Here is a 22527-nt window from a genome sequence, read left to right as displayed (position 1 = left end):
ATTGCCTGCCCCCGATTTGTGTGGCATGAAAGCCGGTGAGATTGCAACAAAATCCGATCGCGTGCAACACAATCCCCGGCACGATCCCCGAAAACGTTGGAAAACCCGACAGAAATACGGCCTTGGGACCTTAGTAAATAAGCCCCACTGACAGTTCAAGAAATAGATGGAACTGGATCTTTATCTGCTGGTATCTCCACAAGCTTGAAGTGCTCTGAAAGACGAGTTTCTAATATTTGAAATAACACAAAACTATGAGGAGGGATGCATCATGTGCCACCGTATAATCCAAGCCCTGCCCCTGCCACCGGCCTGATCTATCAGGTGGCTCCAGCGTGGGTGCAAATGCCGGGTGCATTGTGCACCAGGCATAGAACAACGCTGCAGTCTGAGGCCGAGCCTGGCGCAGGCTATATAGCTCGTGCCTTGGCTGCATAGAGGGTAGGTAGAAAAGTCACTGAGACCAAATCACCGCTTGTAGGCCAATAATTAGTCATACAAGCTGTGATAAATCCCCCCACCCTATGTTTCTAGATTCTAAAGAATCGAAGATAAGAGCGTCTGAAGTGACTTTCCCCCTGCCGCCTCTAAAAGTGACTCATCTCAAGCAAACATGACTCTTCTCTGCTCATTTCCAAATGACTTTGGAACAGATATTTTTGTGGATAAACCGGTGGGCTTTCACATAGAATAAAGAATTCTACCCTACTTGAGGGGGCTGCTAGTTTTAATTCGATAAAATCTGGTGACAGGTTCCCTTAAAATAAAGAATAAACCCTTTAATTAATAGGTTTTGTGATACTCTTTAAACTTTAAAGTGACATCCAGTAACAAGGAGCTGTAATCCAGCAGTGACATTCTGAGCTGTAGGCAATAACTATGTGCGAGCCTTGAGGGATGACATTTTTACTATTTAAGAGGCAGTGTCAAAACCTGATGCACTGGGAGGCAGTTACCAGACCATTGAAAAGAAAACATTTTAGCGATCCTGAGGGCATCATTTACTAACTCTACATGACCAGATGGTATTCAGCGAAGCCTTAAAAGAGACGCTGCAGCAGATATTACGCTGGCTCTAGTCGCTGGCAATCAAAGCCCAGGACTCGCACTTTCAATAAGATTCGGGATGTGATAGCTTCTATCTCGGAGATCTTCAGAACAGTCCAGAGAACACATTTTCCCTTCTTAAGATCATCACAAATCACTCAAGTCATCATCCTGCTACAACTGCGCCTTTTATCTCCGTGACGGCTTTTCATTTCTTTGTTTATCTGATGGTCTTTGATATGTGAGCTGTCACTTTTATACATTCAGAATGCAGGGGTTGTCGTGTTCTCCACATAGGAGGTGCACAGAAGACCCGACTCGCTATCTCTGGATGGTTTATGTTAGATAGAGATGGAATATATAACAAAGATATACTCGAGTATAAGCCTAGTTAAAAATGTGCTGAAAACCCAAACCCAGTAAAAAAAATATATATCAAAACTCACCTTTCCGGCTTCCCCCGCTGCTGGCTATATACTGGGCCAGCGGGCTGGCTATATACTGGGGGTAAGGCTAGATACTATGGGGCAGGGTCCGGCAGGCTATATACTGGGGAGGCTGTGACCAATGCATTTCCCACCCTCGGCTTATACTCGAGTCAATAGGTTTTCCCATGTTTTTGTGGTAAAATTAGGGGCCTCAGCTTATACTTGGGTCGGCTTATACTCGAGTATATACGGTATGTAGTCAGTCAACAATTGTGTAAGGGCCCCCACTAAAAAAGATGAGAGAGGCCTGTAACTGGCATCATAGGAAGATCTCAACTATGAGAGACAATGGGGCTCATTTACTAAGGGTCTGCGAACCTCACAAGCGTCGGATATTCCATCGATTACCGTTTTGTGCTGCATTTAAAAGTGGATTATGCCGGACGCAAACGGATTTTGGCGCCGGCTTTCATGCGCCGCAAATTGGGGGGAAGGGGGGGCGTCGGACGATTCAACGGATTCGGACTGAGCGCGGGATTTAACATTTGAATTTGTGTCGCATGCCAAGCACTTACATGCACCAGGAAGAAGATGGTGAACTCCGGCGGACCTGAGCGGGGAAGCGACACATGCAGGATATCGGGCGCACGATCTTAGTGAATCGCTCGGGAGTCCATGATCGTCAGACAACGCACAGCGGGGATCACTCAAGGGACGGGTAAGTAAATGTGCCCCAAAATATGATAACGGATCCAGAAAATCACATTGTTTGATTTATAAAGAATTTATTCGCAAATTATGGTGGAAAATAAGTATTGGGTCACCTACAAACAAGCAAGATTCCTGGCTCTCCCAGACAGACCCGTCAGACTGGAATGCGCAGCTCAATGGGAAGGAACCCCCCTCACACAATATGAAAAATTATCTCAAATGATGGTTACACTTTAAATCTTGGAGTGCCGCTCCCTCTTTCTGGAATTTAGGATCTGTAGGGGTTTCCAAGAGGTGGGTTGGTTTGGGGGTACCATCTGGCAGGACATTACATTAAAGGGGGTGTCTGGGGTAGACTTTCATTAAAGAGGGCGTCTGGGGTGGACTTTCATTAAAAGGGGGCGTCTGGGCTAGATGTTTCATTAAAGGGGGGCATCTGGGGTGGACGTTTCATTAAAGGAGTTTTCCCAATATATGAAATAAAGTTAGGCCCTATCCACGGGATAGGGCCTTACTTGCTGATGATTTGTCGCGAGGACCCCTTGTCACTTTGTCAGATTAATGGAGCAGATGGCCACGCATGACCGTTCTGCTCCATTAATCTCTATGGAGCTGCCAGAGATCGCCAAGCACCAAGTTAGGGCCTAACTTTATTTTGTGGGAAAATCCCTTTAAAGGGGGGCATCTGCTGTGAACTGAGGAGGGCTGAATGGACTGAGGGGCTGACTATGGACTGGTGGGGCTATCTATATACTGAGTGGGCATGTGCAGGGGCTATCTGTTCCTGCCCTCAATTCACAAGTACACAAGAGCCATTTCATGACCTTTGAAGGTCCTCTAAAGGTCCTGAAATTGCAGATTGAAAGCAGCAGAAGGGACTCATCCTCCATTCCCCAAGAAGCTGATTCCAGTACCAGATGTAGGGAGTGACTCCAGACTTGTTGGGGCTATAATAATCATACATCCCAAGGCCAATGGCAGTCTTAATCCGTCCCTGATAGTTATCACGATCGAGCCGGTGTAGGAGACACAATGTAAGAACAGAGGCAGTATTGTAACAGACATAAAAGATAGATACGTCTACGGAAACCAGAGTATATGTTCGCATGGACGTGTGTGGTAAAATAAAAGTGCCCGCTCAGCAATTCACATTCACTTTGAAGCAATTGTGACTGTAAGACATGAAAAGCAGCGCTGACCTCACATTAAAAATGATAATTGGGAGCTCGTAGAACAAAGGCGCCACATTCATGTCCGGTAACGCCTGCAATATGTGCAGATAACCACAGGGTAACCACAAAAGAGCAAAACCATAAACTCTAGGAGTGTAGTCAATGCAAAGACTTCATGAATAAAGAAATGAATGGAATAATGGAGAAATGGAGGAGTGATTTATGCTTCCAGCTTCTTCCAATGCCACATCTGATTACACGTTACTGGAGCTCCATCCTCCCATTAGCATGTTAGAGGGTCTCTGCTTATGTCATTCTATTATTCATTCATTATATATCATTCTCTAATGATACCCTGGACATAGAACATCCCAGCATTCAGATGTAATCAGTGCAGGATCATGGCAGAAAGTAGATTCTCTGCACTGCCCCCTCTGGTGAAATTACAAATTGCATTGTGAGTTTGTGTGTTCTCTCTGTGATTGTGTCGGTTTCCTCTGGGTCCTCAGGTTTCCTCCCACACTCCAAAAAATATACTGGTAGGATGATTAGATTGTGAGCCCCATTGGGGACAGGGACTGATTTGGCAAATTCTGTGCTGCACCGCGTAATCTGTGTGCGCTATATAAATAAAGAATTATTATCATTATTCTTATTATTGTGCTTACTGATATCACAACTACAGATATTTGGGGGTAGTTTACAGATGGTGGGTCCTCCAGACTAAAAGATATTCTTATGGTTCCGGTCAAAAAATTACTGTGAGTGTATTATAATATAGGCGGTTTCCACAGTGGCCCCGGCCCAAGCTTTTTAGGGGGCCCATGGTCACCTAAACCACCCACCAAATTTTAAACCAAGAAGGAGCTTCAGCTTTGAAATCCTAGTACATTTGTTCCTGCTCTCAATACACATGTACACAAGGGCTATTTCAGGACCTTTGAAGCTCCTCGAAAAGTCCTGAAACCACAGATTGAAAGCAGCAGAAGGGACACATCCTCCATTCCCCAAGGAGCTGATTTTAGTACAAGATGTAGGAAGTGATACCAGACTTTTAGGGGCCATAATATTCATACAGCCCAGGCCCCATGGTGGTCGTCCACCCCTGGTGAGTCTTATAAGTCCATTGAAAGACACATATGCCTTTTCTGATCGTGCAGGTCCAACCAATGTGAACAAAACCATCTAGACATTGAGGGAGCGATAACATCCTGAAGAATGAAGTGCAGATGTCCATACTTGATATATATTCCATCCGATTCTATGGAACAACCATGCCATACAAATGAATAGAGCACAAGCTGCAATCGGTTTTGTATGGACCCTCCTTCTTACTTGGGGTCTCCCAGCCATCTATCCATAGGGGACAAGTGTCCTTTGTAGGGCACCTACCCCAGTTTAGCAAGACAAGAGTTTGATTGGATCATTAACCTGGATCATATCCACTTGTATTGTAAAACTAGAATATGTCTTGTGTTTCATGGGTCAACCAGACTAAATGAAATCTATACACTATATGCAGTTCTTCTTTATCATTATACACTGAAGACTTGTCACCAGTAAGGTCTACCAGTATAAGAAATAGAAACAAGGGATTTGTTCTAGTCGTGTCCAAAAGAAAAATATATACGGAACCAAACCCATAATACACAATATCCAACATCTGCTGGTCAGGAGCTTGGAGAACTCTCTGTATACTACATCCATATTAGGAACCGATCTTATTGCTAATCCTTCATCATAAACTTACGGTTTTCTGCTTTGATGGGAAGAATTTGGCTTATTTTATCTGGGGAGCCCGGGCTTTCAACCTTTGTCATATTCTCGAAATTAATGATAAACATCATTGCTACACCTTCCTGGTTCTTCACTGGTATGACGTGTGTGCTGCAGATGAACGTTGAACCTGAAAATAGAAAAATAATTAGAATTAATTCAATAGACTTTGTCTACATTAATATTGACTTCTCAGTATTCAATTCCAATTGAGAATTTGACTAGAAATGATGAGGGATAAACAGGAAGTAACTGCACCCAAACACTATGGCCAAAGCCCCCCATGGCACCTTAGAAGACAATTGTTTTATAATAGAGAGATATCTTATAATAAAAGGTATAAAGGAATAATTAAAGGGACCGTTCATTTTCTGAAAATAAATGTTATTGTTTGTGTAACGAAAAGTTATACAATTTTTCGAGATCTCTGCTTGCTGTAATTCTACAGAAAGCTTTATTGTTTACTTCCTGTGAATTATAATCTGTTCTTAGTCATGTGTTGGTATATAACGAGCCTTGCATCTGTGTGACATCACACAAACAGGGATATAACAAGCTGTGCACCTGCGTGACATCACATGATCAGGGATATAACAAGCCGTGCACCTGTGTGACATCACATGATCAGGGATATAACAAGCCGTACACCTGTGTAATATCACATGATCAGGGATATAACAAGCCGTGCACCTGTGTGACATCACATGATCAGGGATGTAACAAGCCGTACACCTGTGTAACATCACATGATCAGGGATATAACAAGCCGTGCACCTGTGTGACATCACATGACCAGGGATATAACGAGCCATGCACCTGTGTAACATCACATGATCAGGGATATAACGAGCCGTACACCTGTGTAACATCACATGATCAGGGATATAACAAGTCGTGCACCTGTGTAACATCACATGATCAGGGATATACCAAGCCGTACACCTGTGTAACATCACATGATCAGGGATACAACGAGCCGTACACCTGTGTAACAACACATGATCAGGGATACAACGAGCCGTACACCTGTGTAACAACACATGACCAGGGACATAACGACCATAAAAAAGGAAACATGTTCCCAGTTATGTTGCACACTCCTTTCTTATATGCCCCACCCTCTTGTCTTCTCACAAAACCAGAACAAATATGGGAGGAAGATATAAACTCGATGCTTCAAGAGTTAAGCTTTAAAAAAAAAAAGATTAAGTTCTATATTAAATTTCCCCACTGCTGTGCGGTGAGCAGTCAGATCCTAATTTACATGCAACGTTTAGTAGAAAGTTAAAATATAATTACTGTAATGCTTAATTAAAAGTTCTGTAGCTTCCACTTTTAGCTTCATCTTTAATGTGTAACGGTTAATCTCCTCGTATTGATTGGCGCATTAATAGACGGAGCAGATGCCCTAGTTTATAAGTCATTTACAAATTTCCTTAATGGAGGTAAGACTTTCTGCTGACTGGCAATCCAGTCCTTTATATTTGACTACTTTTTAGGGAAAAAAAAATTGTGGAAGCTTGTTTCCCAGCATTCTGTAAATTCAGCAATTTTTATTTTTATGCTAATTTGATGCTTAGTGCTTACCTGAGAGATATGAGGTAAGCACTGACTAGTGTATTAAATTAGACCTGGTCTCCATCTCTGAGGTTCTTTGCTTCTAGTCTCCATGTGAGACACATTTCTACATCACACAGATTGCTGCTGATGAAGCAGAACCAAACAGGCTCCAAAAGAGACAATCCAGTCTAGTTGACCCATAGGTCCAGAGTTGTGGTACTAAATGTTTCTATAACCAAGGACTATTGCCTATACTCAGCCAAACCAACAGATAGACCTTCTAGCCACAGGAGAAATCATTGCCAGCCTTTAATTAGTTCCTTTAATGACAGCAACAATTAATTTTTACCACAATACTTCTCCAGTGCAAGTCCCTGGGATGCCATTAACACCAAGGGCCTTCTGCCACCTGCCAGGGAATGACTAATTTAATTCTCCCAGGAGTGCCCCAGCCAGACTATCTACTATACTATGGCCTCCACTTCCTTCTCTTGCTTCTGGCCAAGACCGGAGTGGATGAGGCCTACTTTAGGTATAAACCACCATGACATCGGCTGCAAGGCCACTACCAAGCCAGACCCTCCGGTTCTAACCACCTAATTGCCCCCATTTACTGTCAGCCCTCGAAAAAATCAAGCATAATAAACCAGGGGCACCTACTCATAAGAAGATTAGCACACACACTGTGCCTGGTTCTATATTTGTTATCCATGGCCTCCTTCCTTCTAAAATCAACATTTCATTTTGCACTAATGAGAAGGACTCAAGTGGGCGTTACCAGAGCCCATCTGTGCTGTAGCTAAACTGTACAGGAGCACTTCACCCCTTCTACTGTGCAGCCTTCTACTGTGTGGCTAATGTGAAACCAATCAAATGCTTTTCTGGTTAATTAGCATAATTTTGTTGATTTTAGAGGGAAGGGGGCTGTAGATAACAGATATAAGAAGATTTCTACAGTCACAGTTCCTGGATCTATGAGTAATGTTCCTGGCTTATCATGATGGATTTTGATGGTAGATTTCCTTTAAGTAAGTTGTCACCAATAAAACCATGATGGAACCCAATGGAGCCACTAGAAAGTCAATGGGTACATGATATTCATGGTGCGATAGATCCAACTTACGGCTGTGGTGACCTATATACATGGAGGCCATAGTGTGAACACATGTGAACGTAACATAACCTAAAAGCTTAATGCCCCTTGCCCACCAATCGCTGGTCCTTTTATATTCTTCGACCAGTGTTATTGTTAGAAAGCGTTTAGAAAAAACATGTTAAAAGTAGAATACGTCTCTATCCGCCCCGTTACAGCCTGTGACTTCCTCTCCGTCAGTATGGCTCATCAATTTGTTATGATCACACAGTTCAAGTTTTATCCATTGTGTCTTCAAACCATCTCCCGAAACAGTTACACCATGGCACTCGCTTTAGTTCCCATGGAAACAAACAAAATGACTTTAGTAAACAGAAAAATAAGCAATTTAGGATTGTTCCACAAACGCTAAAAATAGCCGTGCTGCAGGATAGGCAGCCAGGTCGGCTCAGACTTATTAAATAAACGCTATAGCTTTCACCATCGGAGAATAGCCGTCTTTAGGCTAATGAATAATGCTCCATAAAGCTGTCTTAGCGGGAAGGGATTTTTCATCTGGATGTACAGCCATGATATTTTCCCTTTTGTGCCGGCGTCAGCATTTATAAATGGCTTTCCTATTGTTTGTTTACATTCCCAGGGTAAAAAAAAGAAATAGGATGCAGATTTATCGCGAAAAGCAGAAAAATAGCGGAAGACAAAACACAATTGGCCTCGTCTATCAGAAGAGTCAGGGGACATTTATACCCATTACTTTTATTATAATTAGAGGTATTCCCCCCATGACCACTCATCGTGTATCAGTATTTATCATGTTAAACCTGTTAAGAGCCCTAAATGTTTTGTACCTTGAAGGCAGAATGACCTCATTGTGTCGGAACCGGCGATACGATTGTGTGGGTGCTGCCACTTAGTGCCCACATGGTCATGACAGCTAGAAATACTGTCCAAGGCTACATTCACACTGCCGTTGCCCGCCGTACCGTAGCACGGCGGGCAACGGCAGCACAAGGGGAGAGGAGGAGGAGGTGAGCGCACGGCGCCATAATACGGAGAATGATAGGACATGTCCTATCTTTTTCCGGGGTACGGAGCAGTACGGTGCCGCATGTGTGCTGCACCGTACCGCTCCCGTAGGGCGCCCATTGCCGTCTATGGGGGACGTATATCGGCCGTATATACGTCGGCCGTATATACGTCCCCCTTGCGGCAGTGTGAATGCAGCCCAACTGAGAGCAAAGCCCTGGAAATCTTTGTAACCATACAATGGGGGTCATTTACTAAGGGTCCCGAATCGGTTTTTTTCGTTGGGTTTCCCAAATTTTTCCGATTTGCGCCGAATTGCCCCGGGTTTTTTATGAACGCGATCAGATTGTGGCGCTTCGGCGCCGGCATGCATGTGACGGAAATCGGGGGACGTGGCTGTCGGAAAACACGACGGATTTGGAAAAATTGCGATATTTTTTTAAAAAAAGTGTCGCTTGACACGCACTTACCTGCACCAAGAAATAGAAGGTGAACTCCGGTGAACTCCAGTGGACCTCGGCGCAGCAGCGACACCTAGTGGACATCGGGCGCACGACCTTAGTGAATCCCGTCCAGAACCGAATCAGCATCGGAGAACCCGCCGCTGGATCGCGACTGAACCTGGGAAAGTAAATCTGCCCCATTGTGTGTGTTGTTAGTAGCAGCAGGATTGTGAAAAATGTATTTATATTCTAGGATAGCAACCTGGCTTAAAAGTGGGTAACTTTTGAAGTGGTTGGCTTTTCAAGCTATTCTAGCAATTTGGGGGCAAGTAATGTCATTTTCAGCACATAAAACAACCTGCAATCAATACAACAAGGCGCAGTAGACCCACTAGCAAGTCACTGGGTTCCAAGTGGGCACCATTGGTGTTCATGGTGTGAAGTTCAAATCCAGTACTGCAGCTCTTGTAAGGGCTCAGGGCGGGACTAACAATCTGAAGAGATTTCTGCTTTCTGCAATGTGCTGCTCCACAGCTCCTCCCCTCTGCTAGGAGTAGGAGCTGTGCAGGAATTTTAGTTGGATACTTACAGCAGCCACTCAGAGCAGAGGGGAGGGGCTGTGGAACAGTTCATCGCAAAGAGTAGAAAGCTCTTCTGGATAAAAGTCCCACCCATAGCACTAAGCAGGAGCTGCAAATCTTGATTGACAGGTTACTTTTAACAGTCCTGCTGCTACTTACAATACACAGGTACGGTTAAAACTAATGATTCCCTTTAACTTTAACTAATTTTATACGATCACGAATATATTAAAATCAAAAATTGCTATGAACCACAAATGTCTACTAATAAAATGTACAGGTATTTTTAAAAAATTCCCTCCTACAGCCATATTGACAAAAAATGTAAGCAATGATGGCGCTTGGAATGTGGTGATGCGAAACATTTATTTAAATTCGACGATATAGGCAGAAAATTTTTGTTAGACAAAACAGTGTCAGGTTTACATTTTTTTTTAATATATTGCACAGTGCATAGGGCATAGGGCATATGAATCCCAAAGTCGTGCCATTAAAAATGATTTTTTGCCCCCAAAAAACAAGAACCCATACAGCTATAGTGACCGAAAGGTTAAAGGTTGTGTAGGAATTGATTAAACAAACTGAAAGTTCACCAGAAAACAAGACCCCATTCAGCTATAGTCACCGAAAAATATAAAAGTTATAGCTTGTCGAAAGAACTGATGAAAAAAAACAGAAAAATGGGTTAGGCATTAACATGGAAAACAGTTGCGGAGGTAAGGGGTTAAAGAACCACCAGCTGGAATACTTGGTATTTAGTGTCAGATTTTCCTACAGCGCCACCACAGGGAAAGTAAGGCATTACAATGTTGTCTTTGGAATCAATGGATCGTCATGTAAAATTTCCATTCCCGATGTCCACAATACCTGTAAGCACAGTATCTCTGCCGGTGTCACCGGATATTTAAGCCATGTCTCCTGTGTAGACAAGGCAAAGCTCAGCCATGAAAACCTTATCCTCCGACATGATTAGCATCTGTCAGGAGCGGTAATGGAAGCCATGTAAAACCGCCGACGCATCTTATCTTCCACCAACATATGTAAATGGACAAGAACCCGGTGAGATGCTGTTCCGTGTTGACCTTTTACACAAATGAACTTTGCGAAACCATTAAAAAAATATAAGTCAGAGGATTGGGTTAACACGTTGGAGCTCTGTGGGACGTGCCTCAGTGGTCGAGCCGGAGGAGCTTGTGTTTTATTTGATTGTCTTATGGTTAATAATTTAGCAACCTTCTCAAATGGTACCAGACAACATTCACCTACAGCGACCGTCTTAATGGAAAAAGGAACGCAGATACAATTAGTGTTTACCGGTCTGTTCAGAGAGCACTTAAGACTTAAAAAAAAATGCCAAAATGTTGTTGTTCGGCATGTAAATGTTCTCCTGTCCAGACATCGGCCTCATAGGGATACAATAATATCCCCTACATGGAAAAGTCGCAATGTAATTATGACATCCTATGTTCAAATACATATTAACTTACAAAATTAAGTTGATACTCACCACCTAAAGGGGGCTAAAGGGGGTGACCCATCAACAAAAAGTGTCTTCTATAGAAAGATTAGAGAACACATCCATGTCATAAACAGCATATACACACACAAACAAATATAGTACCTACACACCACACACACATGCAACATATTCACACCCTATACACAACCAATACCGCAGATACTGAGGCCCCCTGACACTGTGGGCTCCATAACAGCTGCTATGGCTGCTAGCCCTATAGTTACACCCCTGGCAAGTCAGGACTGCATAATTACTCTTCATACATGGATAACCATCCTGAATAATTCCCAAAAAAAGACTTAAAAAAAAGGCCAAATGTTGTTGTTCAGCCTGTAAATTTTCTCCTGTCCAGCCATCGACCTCACAGGGCTACATGGAAAAGTCGCAATGTAATTATGATATCCTATGTTCAAATACATATTAACTTACATAATTATGTCAATACTCACCACTTCAAGGGGAAGACCCACCAACAAAATGTATCATCTATGGACAGGTTAAAGAATAAATGATAGTTTGTTGAAATGGAATCGATCCCTTTCCCCGTAACCCCTTTGGTCTTTCCACCTATTGTTTGCTTTGATGACTCTAATATAGGGTCCTATTTTATAATATAAAAAATAAACATGTTAGAAAAAATAAAAATTATGGATCGATGGAAGTTCAACTGCTAGGAACCTCCATTCCATACACATTCTTGAGATCCATACAAGTCCCATCAGTCGTACCCCTACTGCTCTATAACTTATCTGCTTTTCTGTGAGTGTGGGACAGGTTTATGATTTATGAGGTTCACATAGGATGCCAAGATGCAATCCCTTCCCAAGGTTTAACTGCTAAGCCCCCACGGCATTAGGAGGTCACATAAGAAGTAACGTCATATTGTCATGATGTCATCATTTCCTACTTGGTGGAATCATAAGTACCAGCTCCCTACAATCCTTGGTGCTGGATAAGCTCTGTGATCCCTTACTCAATTTTCCTTGCAGTGTAGGAACACCATAAGGCTAATGACCAAGGAGACAACTCAAACTTGGTTTTAAGGGTCATTTAGGTCCTAAAAGTGGGACCCAGCTAATGATAATATTTTGCTGTATCCAGGGGTGTAACTAGGAGAGGCAGGGCCCCATAGCTGACTTCTGAATGAGCCCCACTTACCCCTAAGTGTACATATTTTTTGGGGGGTCATACGTTTGAGTTACAATAACACACAGCATATACACAACATATAGACATACTTACAGCATATACACACATACATACAGTACCAAATATACCCATGCATATACACAGACATACAACATATACACATCACATATACACACATACAGCAAAAGCCCACACCCATACAATGTCATATACAACGTATCCAAACACATACAAATACAGTACATACACACCACAAACACACATACACACCCTGTTCCCAATACCCCAGTTGCCCCTGAAACTGTGGGCCCCATAGCAGCTGATACCGCTGCTACTCCTGTAGTTACTCCCCTGGCTAGTCAACACTGCATGATTACTCTTCACACACTGATTACCATCTTGAATAATTCCAAAAGTCTTGTGATCAACAATTATGTCTACATGTAGTTTAACTCAAATTTGGTCAATTGGGTTCAATTAGTCACAAAATCAATTCAAAAGAATTTCAAGAAAAGCATAAAATAGAATTTCTAGCGAAATCCTTAATAGACTGCAGTCTACTACACAATCACTTGCTACACATATGGGATAGCATCAGGAAACTATGTCCTGAAAATCTGTAACAAACATATCTGGAAATGGAGTGGACCCCCTATGATCGGTTCAGAACTTGGACGCTCAAGCCCACTAGCAAAACCCGTGATCCGCGCCATCGGGGTAAAGATTGTGAAGCCAAAACCTAACCCTAACCCATACTTTGGGTTCAGGCCACCATACCCACAATGTTCGACACCAATCTGAACATTGTGGTTCCACTCCGCTCATTACTAGGGGTGACATGTTCCTGGAAATTCAAATTTTTCATTGGTCTAAACCTAAAGCTCGACTAATAATATTAACGCTGATTGTTAATTACAACCATCCAGCAATAAAGCAATTCAGTTATTACAAATTTGACAAATATTTTATTCAATTTGTTTAAGATGGCCTTTTTCAAGATGGATTTTACGTCCTTCGATGCCATCCCACTTATTGCAGTGCAGTTCAAAATTTTTCTTTAACTCCCACCTTTCCTGAGAAATCAGGGTTATATGTTTTATTGTGTTAAATATGTGCTCTCTATATGTGCAGGGTTGTCTGGTCTACGCCAGGACCACCTACTTGCCAGTAGAGAGAATAATTAGCATATTAGGTTCCAAAAATAACAGCACTGATTACTCGGAAATGGTGAGGGCTAGAGAAAAAATTGCAACTGTGCAAGAATCAGTGGAGTAGCTCCTGTTCTAGCACAGAGAGAGTTGTTAAACGTGAGGGAGCTGCCTTACATGGTAGCTAAAAGAGGCGTGGTTTTCCTTATCCCATCTTGAAAAACTTTGCATATTTTCCCAGAATCCCCCAGTGGAGCATCCATGGTTATAAGACTCCAAACGCCTACACGGCGGCCTTAATTGGCAGCCTCCGTAAGGAAAACTCTTTCTTCCCGAAACGTCTTCTTTAAGCAGATATTTCATTATAATGTCCACGTGTTACGGGATTCGTGTGATTTATAATCCCAAGGCATCTGCTTGGTTTGTAGGGATTTATACAGTAGGTATTCCCGGTTTTTACAGAATCTAAGCCCATTCATGCGGAGAGCAATTTTACGTTTATTTAAGAGAAAAACCCTGTGATGCACAAAATCATATAAAACCTATTAATCCTGTAGGAAATGTGTTTACCTAGAAAACTCAAAGCGAGACCTTAATGTTCCCAATGTATTTTATACGCGGGCTCAACCGCATTTACCACTTCAGAAATTTCCACACTTAACTAGCGTTACTTCTGCAAAGATTTTCGCCGTGTCTCTGCCTGGCGTATGACATTTCATTTTTCTAAATATTCAACTTCCTTGTATTGTCAGCACTTTCGTGCCATCTGTTTGGAGCTTGCTGGCTCCGTTTCATGATTCACTGTCAAAATCTCTTATGTCCTACCGTTCCAGTCGGCGTGTGCATGACCTTTTTAACCTGATACGGGAAAAAGCAAGCCAAAATAGGGGAAACCCCACCGTCTTCATTATTGTGCTTCCTTACCCAGGATGCATGCACACCGCTGCCGACTATGGAAAAGCATCTGTTCATTAAAATACAATTGAGCACAGGCTGTTCTGTTCGCTGTGTCAGTGAGGCTGCTAGGTGTACGTTTCAGGTTGTTGAGCCTAGACTGCGTTCCCACACCAGAAGTTACGGCGCAATGCGGCACATCTGTCTTTTTTAATATTTTTCATAAAGAGAGAAATGTAAGCATGTATGGTCTGATCCCGATGCTCCGATAACCCAAATAATACCATCTGTAACTAGTGGTGAATTGCAACCTAAGCAGACTGCTTATTAGTTCAGGAGAAGGAAATGGAGGTAAGAAATAATGAAAAACAGAAGTTTAATGGAAGATCACAGTTCCCCAAGTAATAGGGAGAAATGAAGACCCAAGGGAAGGCAGTGGAAGTCTTCTGATGACTTGGAAACTAAAAGTAGTGGGGTAAAATATGGACCATATCCCTGGAGAGCATTGATGGGCCAGGAGGACCAATAATGTGGCACATCAGCAAATTGACTATGTTAAAAGGGCACCTGATGTACCATTGTCAAGGGAGGAGCAGATCTTATTCTATGCATATTCATTCCCAAAGATTGAAGATTGACAGATTGATTGTGATAGCTTGGCCTTAGCCTCTTACCAGCAGGCAAACCATAAGGTAGAACCGTATGGTCTGAGCGGATCAAGCAAAAAGGGCATCTGATGTAGTGCTGTCAAAGAAGAATGATTGAGACTATACGGATTGAGTATAAACTTGAGGCCATAAAAATGTGTATTGTTTGAATGGTAAGTTTAAGAATCAGCAAGGCTAATAGTCTGGTATAGAGATTAGCGGACCCAATGGTCGGTTGGGTCGATATATTGCCGAATTGGATTCAGCAAACTGACGCCCTAGAAACAAGACATGGATATGACTGGCCAAGCTAATTCTCTCCATGGACACCCCCTGGCCAATCGTAGCCATGGCTAGTTTCTAGGGGTGTCAATTTTATGGATTTGCTCTTCAGCTACTTATCCGGCAATATGTTCGGGTAAGGGGGCCAAACCCAGAACATGGGTCCGCTCATCTCTAGAGTGGTATGTAAGTTGATTGAACAATTTAACTAGTAAATGCACTCATTGTACCATTGTTAGGTAAAGACCAGAACTTATCCAGACTGTACTGATACCCAGTACATTTTGTATAGAAAAAATAATGGAGCCAGTGAGATCTTGACTTGAGCTCATGGCCAGCATGTGACCAACAAGGCCAACAGTGTGACAAATAAATGTATGAGCAACTCAAGCAAATAGTGAACCTGGTGTACTATTGTCCAAATACCAAGTAAGAAGCAGAAATGATTGGCTGTATTGATACCCAAACTTTGGGTCAATCTGCTTTTGTCCCATAGAGGGGTACCATTAAGAGAATGAAAGTCACACAATAAAATCCAAGTGATGGGTTTATTTGTTCTCCACCCTTATTAACGTTACCATTTAATACTAAAGGATGTAAGCAGGAAGGTGCAGTATGTGCCATATTTAGAAACGTATCTGCAAAACTGAAGGTATTTTTGATATTTGAAGGTTCCTCAGTGCTAGATATTTTTATGTAAGCTAGTATAGGTCATCACTCCCCAACTGTCCCAACAACTGGATTCCCTGCTAATCCGGAGATTAAAGGGGTAATGAAGAAGTACTTTGTACAGTGACCAGCAGGGGCAGTTTAAGACCGCCATGGCTCCTGGAGGACCTTCAAGGGTCCTGAAATGGCTCTTGTGTACATGTGTATTGAGAGCAGGAACAGATGTATGAGGATTTCATGAGTGAAGGTCCTTCCCAGTATAAAATTTGGTGGGTGGTTTGGGTGGCCATGGACTCCAGGCTACTGCCCAAACTGCCTATGTTATAACAATCTACTGGTGACCAGGTGCTCCACTGTACCAGGACTTACTTTAAAGAAGCTGTTTTTCGGTCACTGTGTCTATCTGGAAATTCCAGGGTGTCAAGCGAATGGAAAGGATGCACAGTGCTGTTCCAATGGAGGAGGCCACTCATTGGCCAAACCTGAAAACTGGTAGCACCTGAGCCACATAGGAGCAGGATAAGTATGTTTCTTTTTGTTCCCACCCCTGCTCCAAGGACATTTCCAGATTACGAGCCTTGTTAGCTTCGTACAGCCAACTTTATCTACAACATGGACAACTAATTCCTGTGTTTTTCACATGGTCATTGTTCGAAGTGGTAAAAAGTATATATTGTACTTTCTGGGGTAATAAACCGGTAATGGTGGAAAAAAACCTGCTGGGCCGAGGAAAGATCCTGCAAATACTGCATCAGGGAGAGGCCATAAGCTGTTTCTATCTGTATATTTGTTTTACACCAGTGAGTCAGGAGGGAATCTGTGAATAGTTATATAGGGGACATTAAGTTGAAGGGTATTCTGTAGCAGATGGCAAAGACTACAGCATTCTCCATCAAGAGAGGCAGTAAAAAGGCTATTACCACATCATCACTATCTGGGGAACATTGAACCTTGCCTTCTACACAATAATGAATACATAGGTGTTATTTAAATATACTTCTCGTCAAGGTTTACATAACCAGCGTAATATGTGGGGACAAACACAAAGGAAAAACCCGTAAAATGACTGCATTTGCATTTTATATACAGCACTTGGGAACCCGATGCGTAAATGTACATACAATAGAGCACTACAGTAAAGGCTTAGTTACAAGTAAAGAGTTATATTTTCGGTTAAATTGCAATAACAGATGTCGTCTATTCACAAGAGGGGCACTGCTTCTCCTAAAAAAACTCCATTTTTTCTACTGTCTATTCTAAAGAACCCTTTCTATGGGTTTTCCCATTCTACAACCCTATACTAACTATGGTCATAAGTAGTTGATCAGCGGGAGGACAAGACCCAACACCCCTGCCCATCCCATGTTATGGAAAAAGTGGTAGATCCAACACAAGTAATAAAAAAACACATTCTTTATTTTATTCTTCTAAAATATGTTCAAGACAAAAGATGCATAAAGTGCAAAGTACAAGCTTGTATCCACAAAAACAAAAATAATGACCTACGAGTCCCATGTCATCCCATGTTATACAAAGAACACCGCTCCATCTGTAGTGTATTGACCATCCTTTGTACTGTGGGAGTAGCTCTCCGTCACATGAATAATATCTGTGCCTACAATACTTCTCGGATGGTTGATACACTATGGATGAGCTAAGTTTTTTTTGGTCATAGAGTAAAACGGCTGATCGGTGTCACAGGTGCCCCTGCGACTCATATTCCGGGTCGCAGGCGCACCCGTGTACCTCCGTGTGCCCCAGCCTGTAACTCACCTATCCCGGTTCCAGTGAGCGGTCACCAAGATGTCCGCAACCCGCCACGCATGTCCCCATGTCTTAGGGTGCGCGCGCGCCAGCTCTGTAAAATTTAAAGGGCCAGCGCGCTGGTACTTGGTGCTGGCCAGCTGCCTACCCTGATGATTTCCAGCCCCTTCCTGTGTCCCCTGCCAGATCTTTGTGCTTCCATGCCTGAGAGAAAGCTGTATTCCAAGCCCTCTGCTATTATCCAGATTTCCCATTGTGACCTCGATTCTGTTTCTGATTCCGATCCCGTGCTGCCTGTCCTGACCTACCGCTACGTTTCCGACTCTGATCCTGTGCTGTCTGCTTAATCTCCTGCGTGGCCCTGACCACAAGTTTGCCTTACGTTTCTGTACTACACCTTGGCCGCCACCGCGGACAAAGTCGCGCCAGTAGAACGACCTGGTGGTACCACGCCACAACAAGTCCAACCTGCTTTGCGCCAGGCTCTGGTGAAAACTGGGTACCACTTGAGCTCCGGTACCAGGTGTCGGCTTACTCCATCGTCCGTGGTGGTACAGAGGATCCACTACCACCCATCCTGACAATCCGCAACGGTGCTGGGACTCCCACTCCAACTCAACACTGATCATCCATCATTTCCCTAAACTATGGATAGGTCATCAGTAGTGGATGTGACCAGGAACCTTCTTCAAAAATCTTACTGTTAGATGGGTATTTTCAACTCCTGCCTTCTGGTAGAAGTCAGCAATAGTACATTCAAAATATTCTAGCCTTATTGTCTCAGTAAACGGAGAATGCAAGTAGAACAAAGCTGCACCAGAGATAACCCTGCTCCTGGTGCACCCAGCTAATTTGCATAAATAAGAAAAACGATATTTCTCTTAGATGATTGAGAAATAAAAAAAACTTATAAACTGTCCTGAACTGGTGTAATATGGGAGTGAGAAGACTCCCTTTAAATCAGTAAAACAGTAGTTGTTGTTTCCGATGGGGTGTTCTTGTTTCTATTCCACTTTTTGTTTTCTCCTCTGATTGGTCTAACTTTCTTTGTTTGGAAACTTTTTGCACACACCATAGAGACCCTATATGTAATCTTCAACTGTAATTAGATATGAGACCTTCATTTCCCAACTTGGACTGTGTGAATGGCATCAGTAGCCTTGCCAGTATATGGGTCAGTATCGCGCTCCAGGCATTATGTATCCAATGCTGAGAGCTTCTTACTGACTGCAGCAAGTGACAGGCAGAAGACGAGACATTACAGACGAGAGGGACTTCTTTAATTAAATTAGACTGGAAAGAGACGTAAATGTTATAACCTTTAGGCACGTACTGTAACTCTAGTAAATACAGAAAAAATATTCTGCTTGTCTAAGCCTGCAAACCGGAAAAAAGTTTTCTTTCTTGTAATGAACGCTTAGACCAAAAACTTTGGGTTGTGTAAAAATTGGCCATAAAGCTACAGTCAAAGGCCACTCTAGAGGCTTTGGAGTCATTCCAATAAAAGGAAGCCCTGAAAATAGCCAAGCAAACAGACACAGTTAATTTTGGTCCTCCCATGGACCCGAATGGAGAGTGGATGCAAATGTGAAGCCAACCGACCATCTTCTCACAGGGAGGGGGTTGGTGGACTCACCTATCTCTTTCCTGCAGCATGAGCTCTAGTTCACACTATTCACCTGCTCTCTTTGTTGTCTGGATCTCTGCGTTCTGGTCCAACCGCAATCACGGCCAGGGCTCTGAGATGACAGGCCTACCCACCATTCTTAGGGTGATGGCTATCAAGTTTTTTCCTAGTTAGCTCCATACTTTGCCTGTGACTCTGATCATTGCTTTCCTAGGACCTTTGACTCTTGTACAGTCTACTCTACTGTCTTGTGATTTTGTACTTTGTTTGCACGCTTTGATGTAGGTCAGATGAGGTCGGCTCCTGTTTCTGTGTTTTTCACTTTGGCACAGGGGTGTATTAACCACTTACTGGCCACTGCCTAGTGTGTTTTCAAGTAACTAGGCAAGGCAAGATTGGTGGGTTGAGAATTAGGGCTCACCGTCCTGTCCGTTATTCTGTTCCCGGTTCCCCTTTTATTATTTTGCAACCTTTGATTCATTTGGTGGAAATTTGTGCAAAACTGACAATAAATTCTCCCTATTGTTCTCTTAGAGGGGCCTTGGATTTTTTTTTTATTAGCCCCAAATTAATTAAAAAAAGGTGATTAATTATATTCAACTTGTTTTATTAGCTACATTCTAGAGCAGTAGCTTTGTAAAGTTCTAGGCATCTGCTGTAAAGTTGGAGGCGTGTGATAATTGCAGCCAATCAGTGACTGAGTGGTCAGATCCACCACCGCCACCAATTGGCTGCATTGATCACATGACTTAAGCCAACTTGGAGCTAAAGTACTTCAGAGGCAAAGTACTTCTTTCACCAGGGGAAGACGCCCTTTAAGACAAAAATTAAAGGCCCATTAGAGTTCTGTGAGTTATATAAATATAACTACTACATGGAATTTCATGATTCTAATTTCATGACTTCTAATTCTAATTTACAGAGAGAAAATTTACTGAACAGTCAATAAGCATTATTATTATTATTACATTCTCTCGGCATTCCAGTAATCTGAACGTCTAGATCTCCAGAAATGTGGCGCGCGCCAAAGTGTTTGTGAATAATATTTATGTTTCCTTTCATAGGCAAATGTTGATTCATGTTGATATGTGCTCCCCCATGAGTCATCCCTCCTGGTCCCACTGCGTTAGTGACATTACAAGCTGTTGGGCATATTAAAATATTCCATCGGCTGCATCATTTATTTATATAGTAATAAGGAGGACATGTTAACACATCAGCTGTAAAAATCCTCTTGTAATAGCAGCGCTCAGCCAATGTAAATAGAGCACGCAGGACGATGTGCAATTTGCTGCTGCAGCAAAACGGCCCTAATATATTCTTCGTACAATTCATCACAAATACAACCCGGGTTGAATGCAAAACAGAATGAATTGTATTCTTCTGTACATTCTACAACTATACAGAGATGAGGCACATACTGATAGAAAGGTGTTTTCCCGTTTCAGCCAAAAACATCTGGGGGGCTGGGCAAGATAAAAAAAATAATAAAATAAAATATCCTTACAGTGATGCACGAACCTGCACTGCAATATTCAGGTCTGTGTCGAATAATGCGGGAATATATTATTCCTGGATATGAACACGGACCTCAGCAGGTATGACTTCAGCGTTCATCCAAAGATTCATCGGCAACACAGTGATTGGTGTGAACACCAAAGCCTTACATGCCATGGGCAAAGCCACCATTCATTTGCGGATCTTGTCGTTCCCATTGATATCATGGGAAGTAGGGCCGGCACCAGCACTGGGCATACGTGGGCAAGTGCCCGGGCCCAGAGCTTCAGAGGGGGCCCACATAAGACTATATGCAAGGAATCCATAGGGTGTGGGGGGGCTAATACAAAAAAAATAACCGTGAAGGGGCTGTTTGGTACAATAAACTAGGGAATATTATAAGGAAAAGGGACTGGTTTAGTTTCTGAATTTTTAATTCACTGCAAAGGGGCCCACTGAGGCTCTGTCACCCAGGGGTCTACTGAAACCTGGAGCCGGCCCTGCCGGAAGCGTCAAGTTCCCAGTCAAAGGCGAAGTGAATGCAAGAACCAATGTACGAACCTGACGGATCCAAATTTCCCTGGGTCCGCTCATCACTATATACTTATCCTGTTCTGGCTCCTTGTTTCTGAAGTCTTGCACTCCATCTAATTATAGTCATAAGTTGCACCAAAAACTGTTTTAAAAGTCACTATTATTAGGGGATTTAGACAGGTTTTAGACACTTTTAAGATTAGTATTAACAGGGGCGTGGACTCCAAAAGGGGGCATGGCTACAAGGGGAAAAGTCTGTGCCCCAAAAATCAAGTTAATATGCAATTTTAGCTCAGTTTTCTGGCATAAACTAAAGTATGACTAGCCCAAACTAAACCACATTCATAATGCCGCATCAGACACTGTCTATTCTAACCTTGCGTCATTTTAGATAAATCTGTATACTGTTGTTGGAACCAGAACTGAAGACAGTCATGTGACCACTGTGGCCCATCGGTGGCCAATCAGTGTTTAGTAACATCAATTAACTGATCCTGCAACTGAGGCCTCTGAATGGCCACTGCTTTCCCATGATTACTGGCACTTATGGCCCTGACGGTAATATAGGAGATGGAGGCGGGTAGTGCCACATGAGCAGACAGCTGCAGCAGGGTAAGTAGATTTTATTATTTTCTTATCTTACCTTGTGAACCTCTTTAAGGAGGATCCCTCTAATATAAAAAATCTGAATTTTGGCGACGTTTCCCTGTTATTCCTCATATCAATGAATAAAGTGACAATTGTGTGTTACCAGTTGGGTACTCATTCGCAGTCGGAGATGACACCTAGTACAGCGTCTTTGCACCTAGTGACCCTACTATATATAAATGTTTCCGTTTCTAAAATGGTTTGTAGGAGCCACATTAAGTTTAACTCTATGTACATTATAGGGGGTAAATTCGAAGATAAGTGGGGGTCAAGGTGGTGGCACCCTATGGATCACAAGATTGGGGTGTCACA

At 42.7% G+C, this 22527-nt stretch overlaps 1 protein-coding gene across 5 annotated transcripts in view; it reads right to left on the bottom strand.

The window, feature by feature from the left end:
- Positions 1 to 22527, bottom strand: part of KCNH7 (potassium voltage-gated channel subfamily H member 7) — a 266849-nt gene that overhangs the window by 109794 nt on the left and 134528 nt on the right. For all 5 annotated transcript variants that reach the window (XM_072121861.1, XM_072121862.1, XM_072121864.1 and 2 more), the window contains exon 3: positions 5109 to 5264. In XM_072121861.1, coding sequence (XP_071977962.1) covers positions 5109 to 5264 — 156 coding nt within the window. The remainder of the gene's footprint in view (positions 1 to 5108; positions 5265 to 22527) is intronic.

Source organism: Engystomops pustulosus, chromosome 8, assembly GCF_040894005.1.
Source record: "Engystomops pustulosus chromosome 8, aEngPut4.maternal, whole genome shotgun sequence".
Classification (NCBI taxonomy): Eukaryota; Metazoa; Chordata; class Amphibia; order Anura; family Leptodactylidae; genus Engystomops; species Engystomops pustulosus.
Note: the sequence above shows the minus strand (reverse complement) of the source record. Positions and strands in the feature narration are given on the sequence as shown.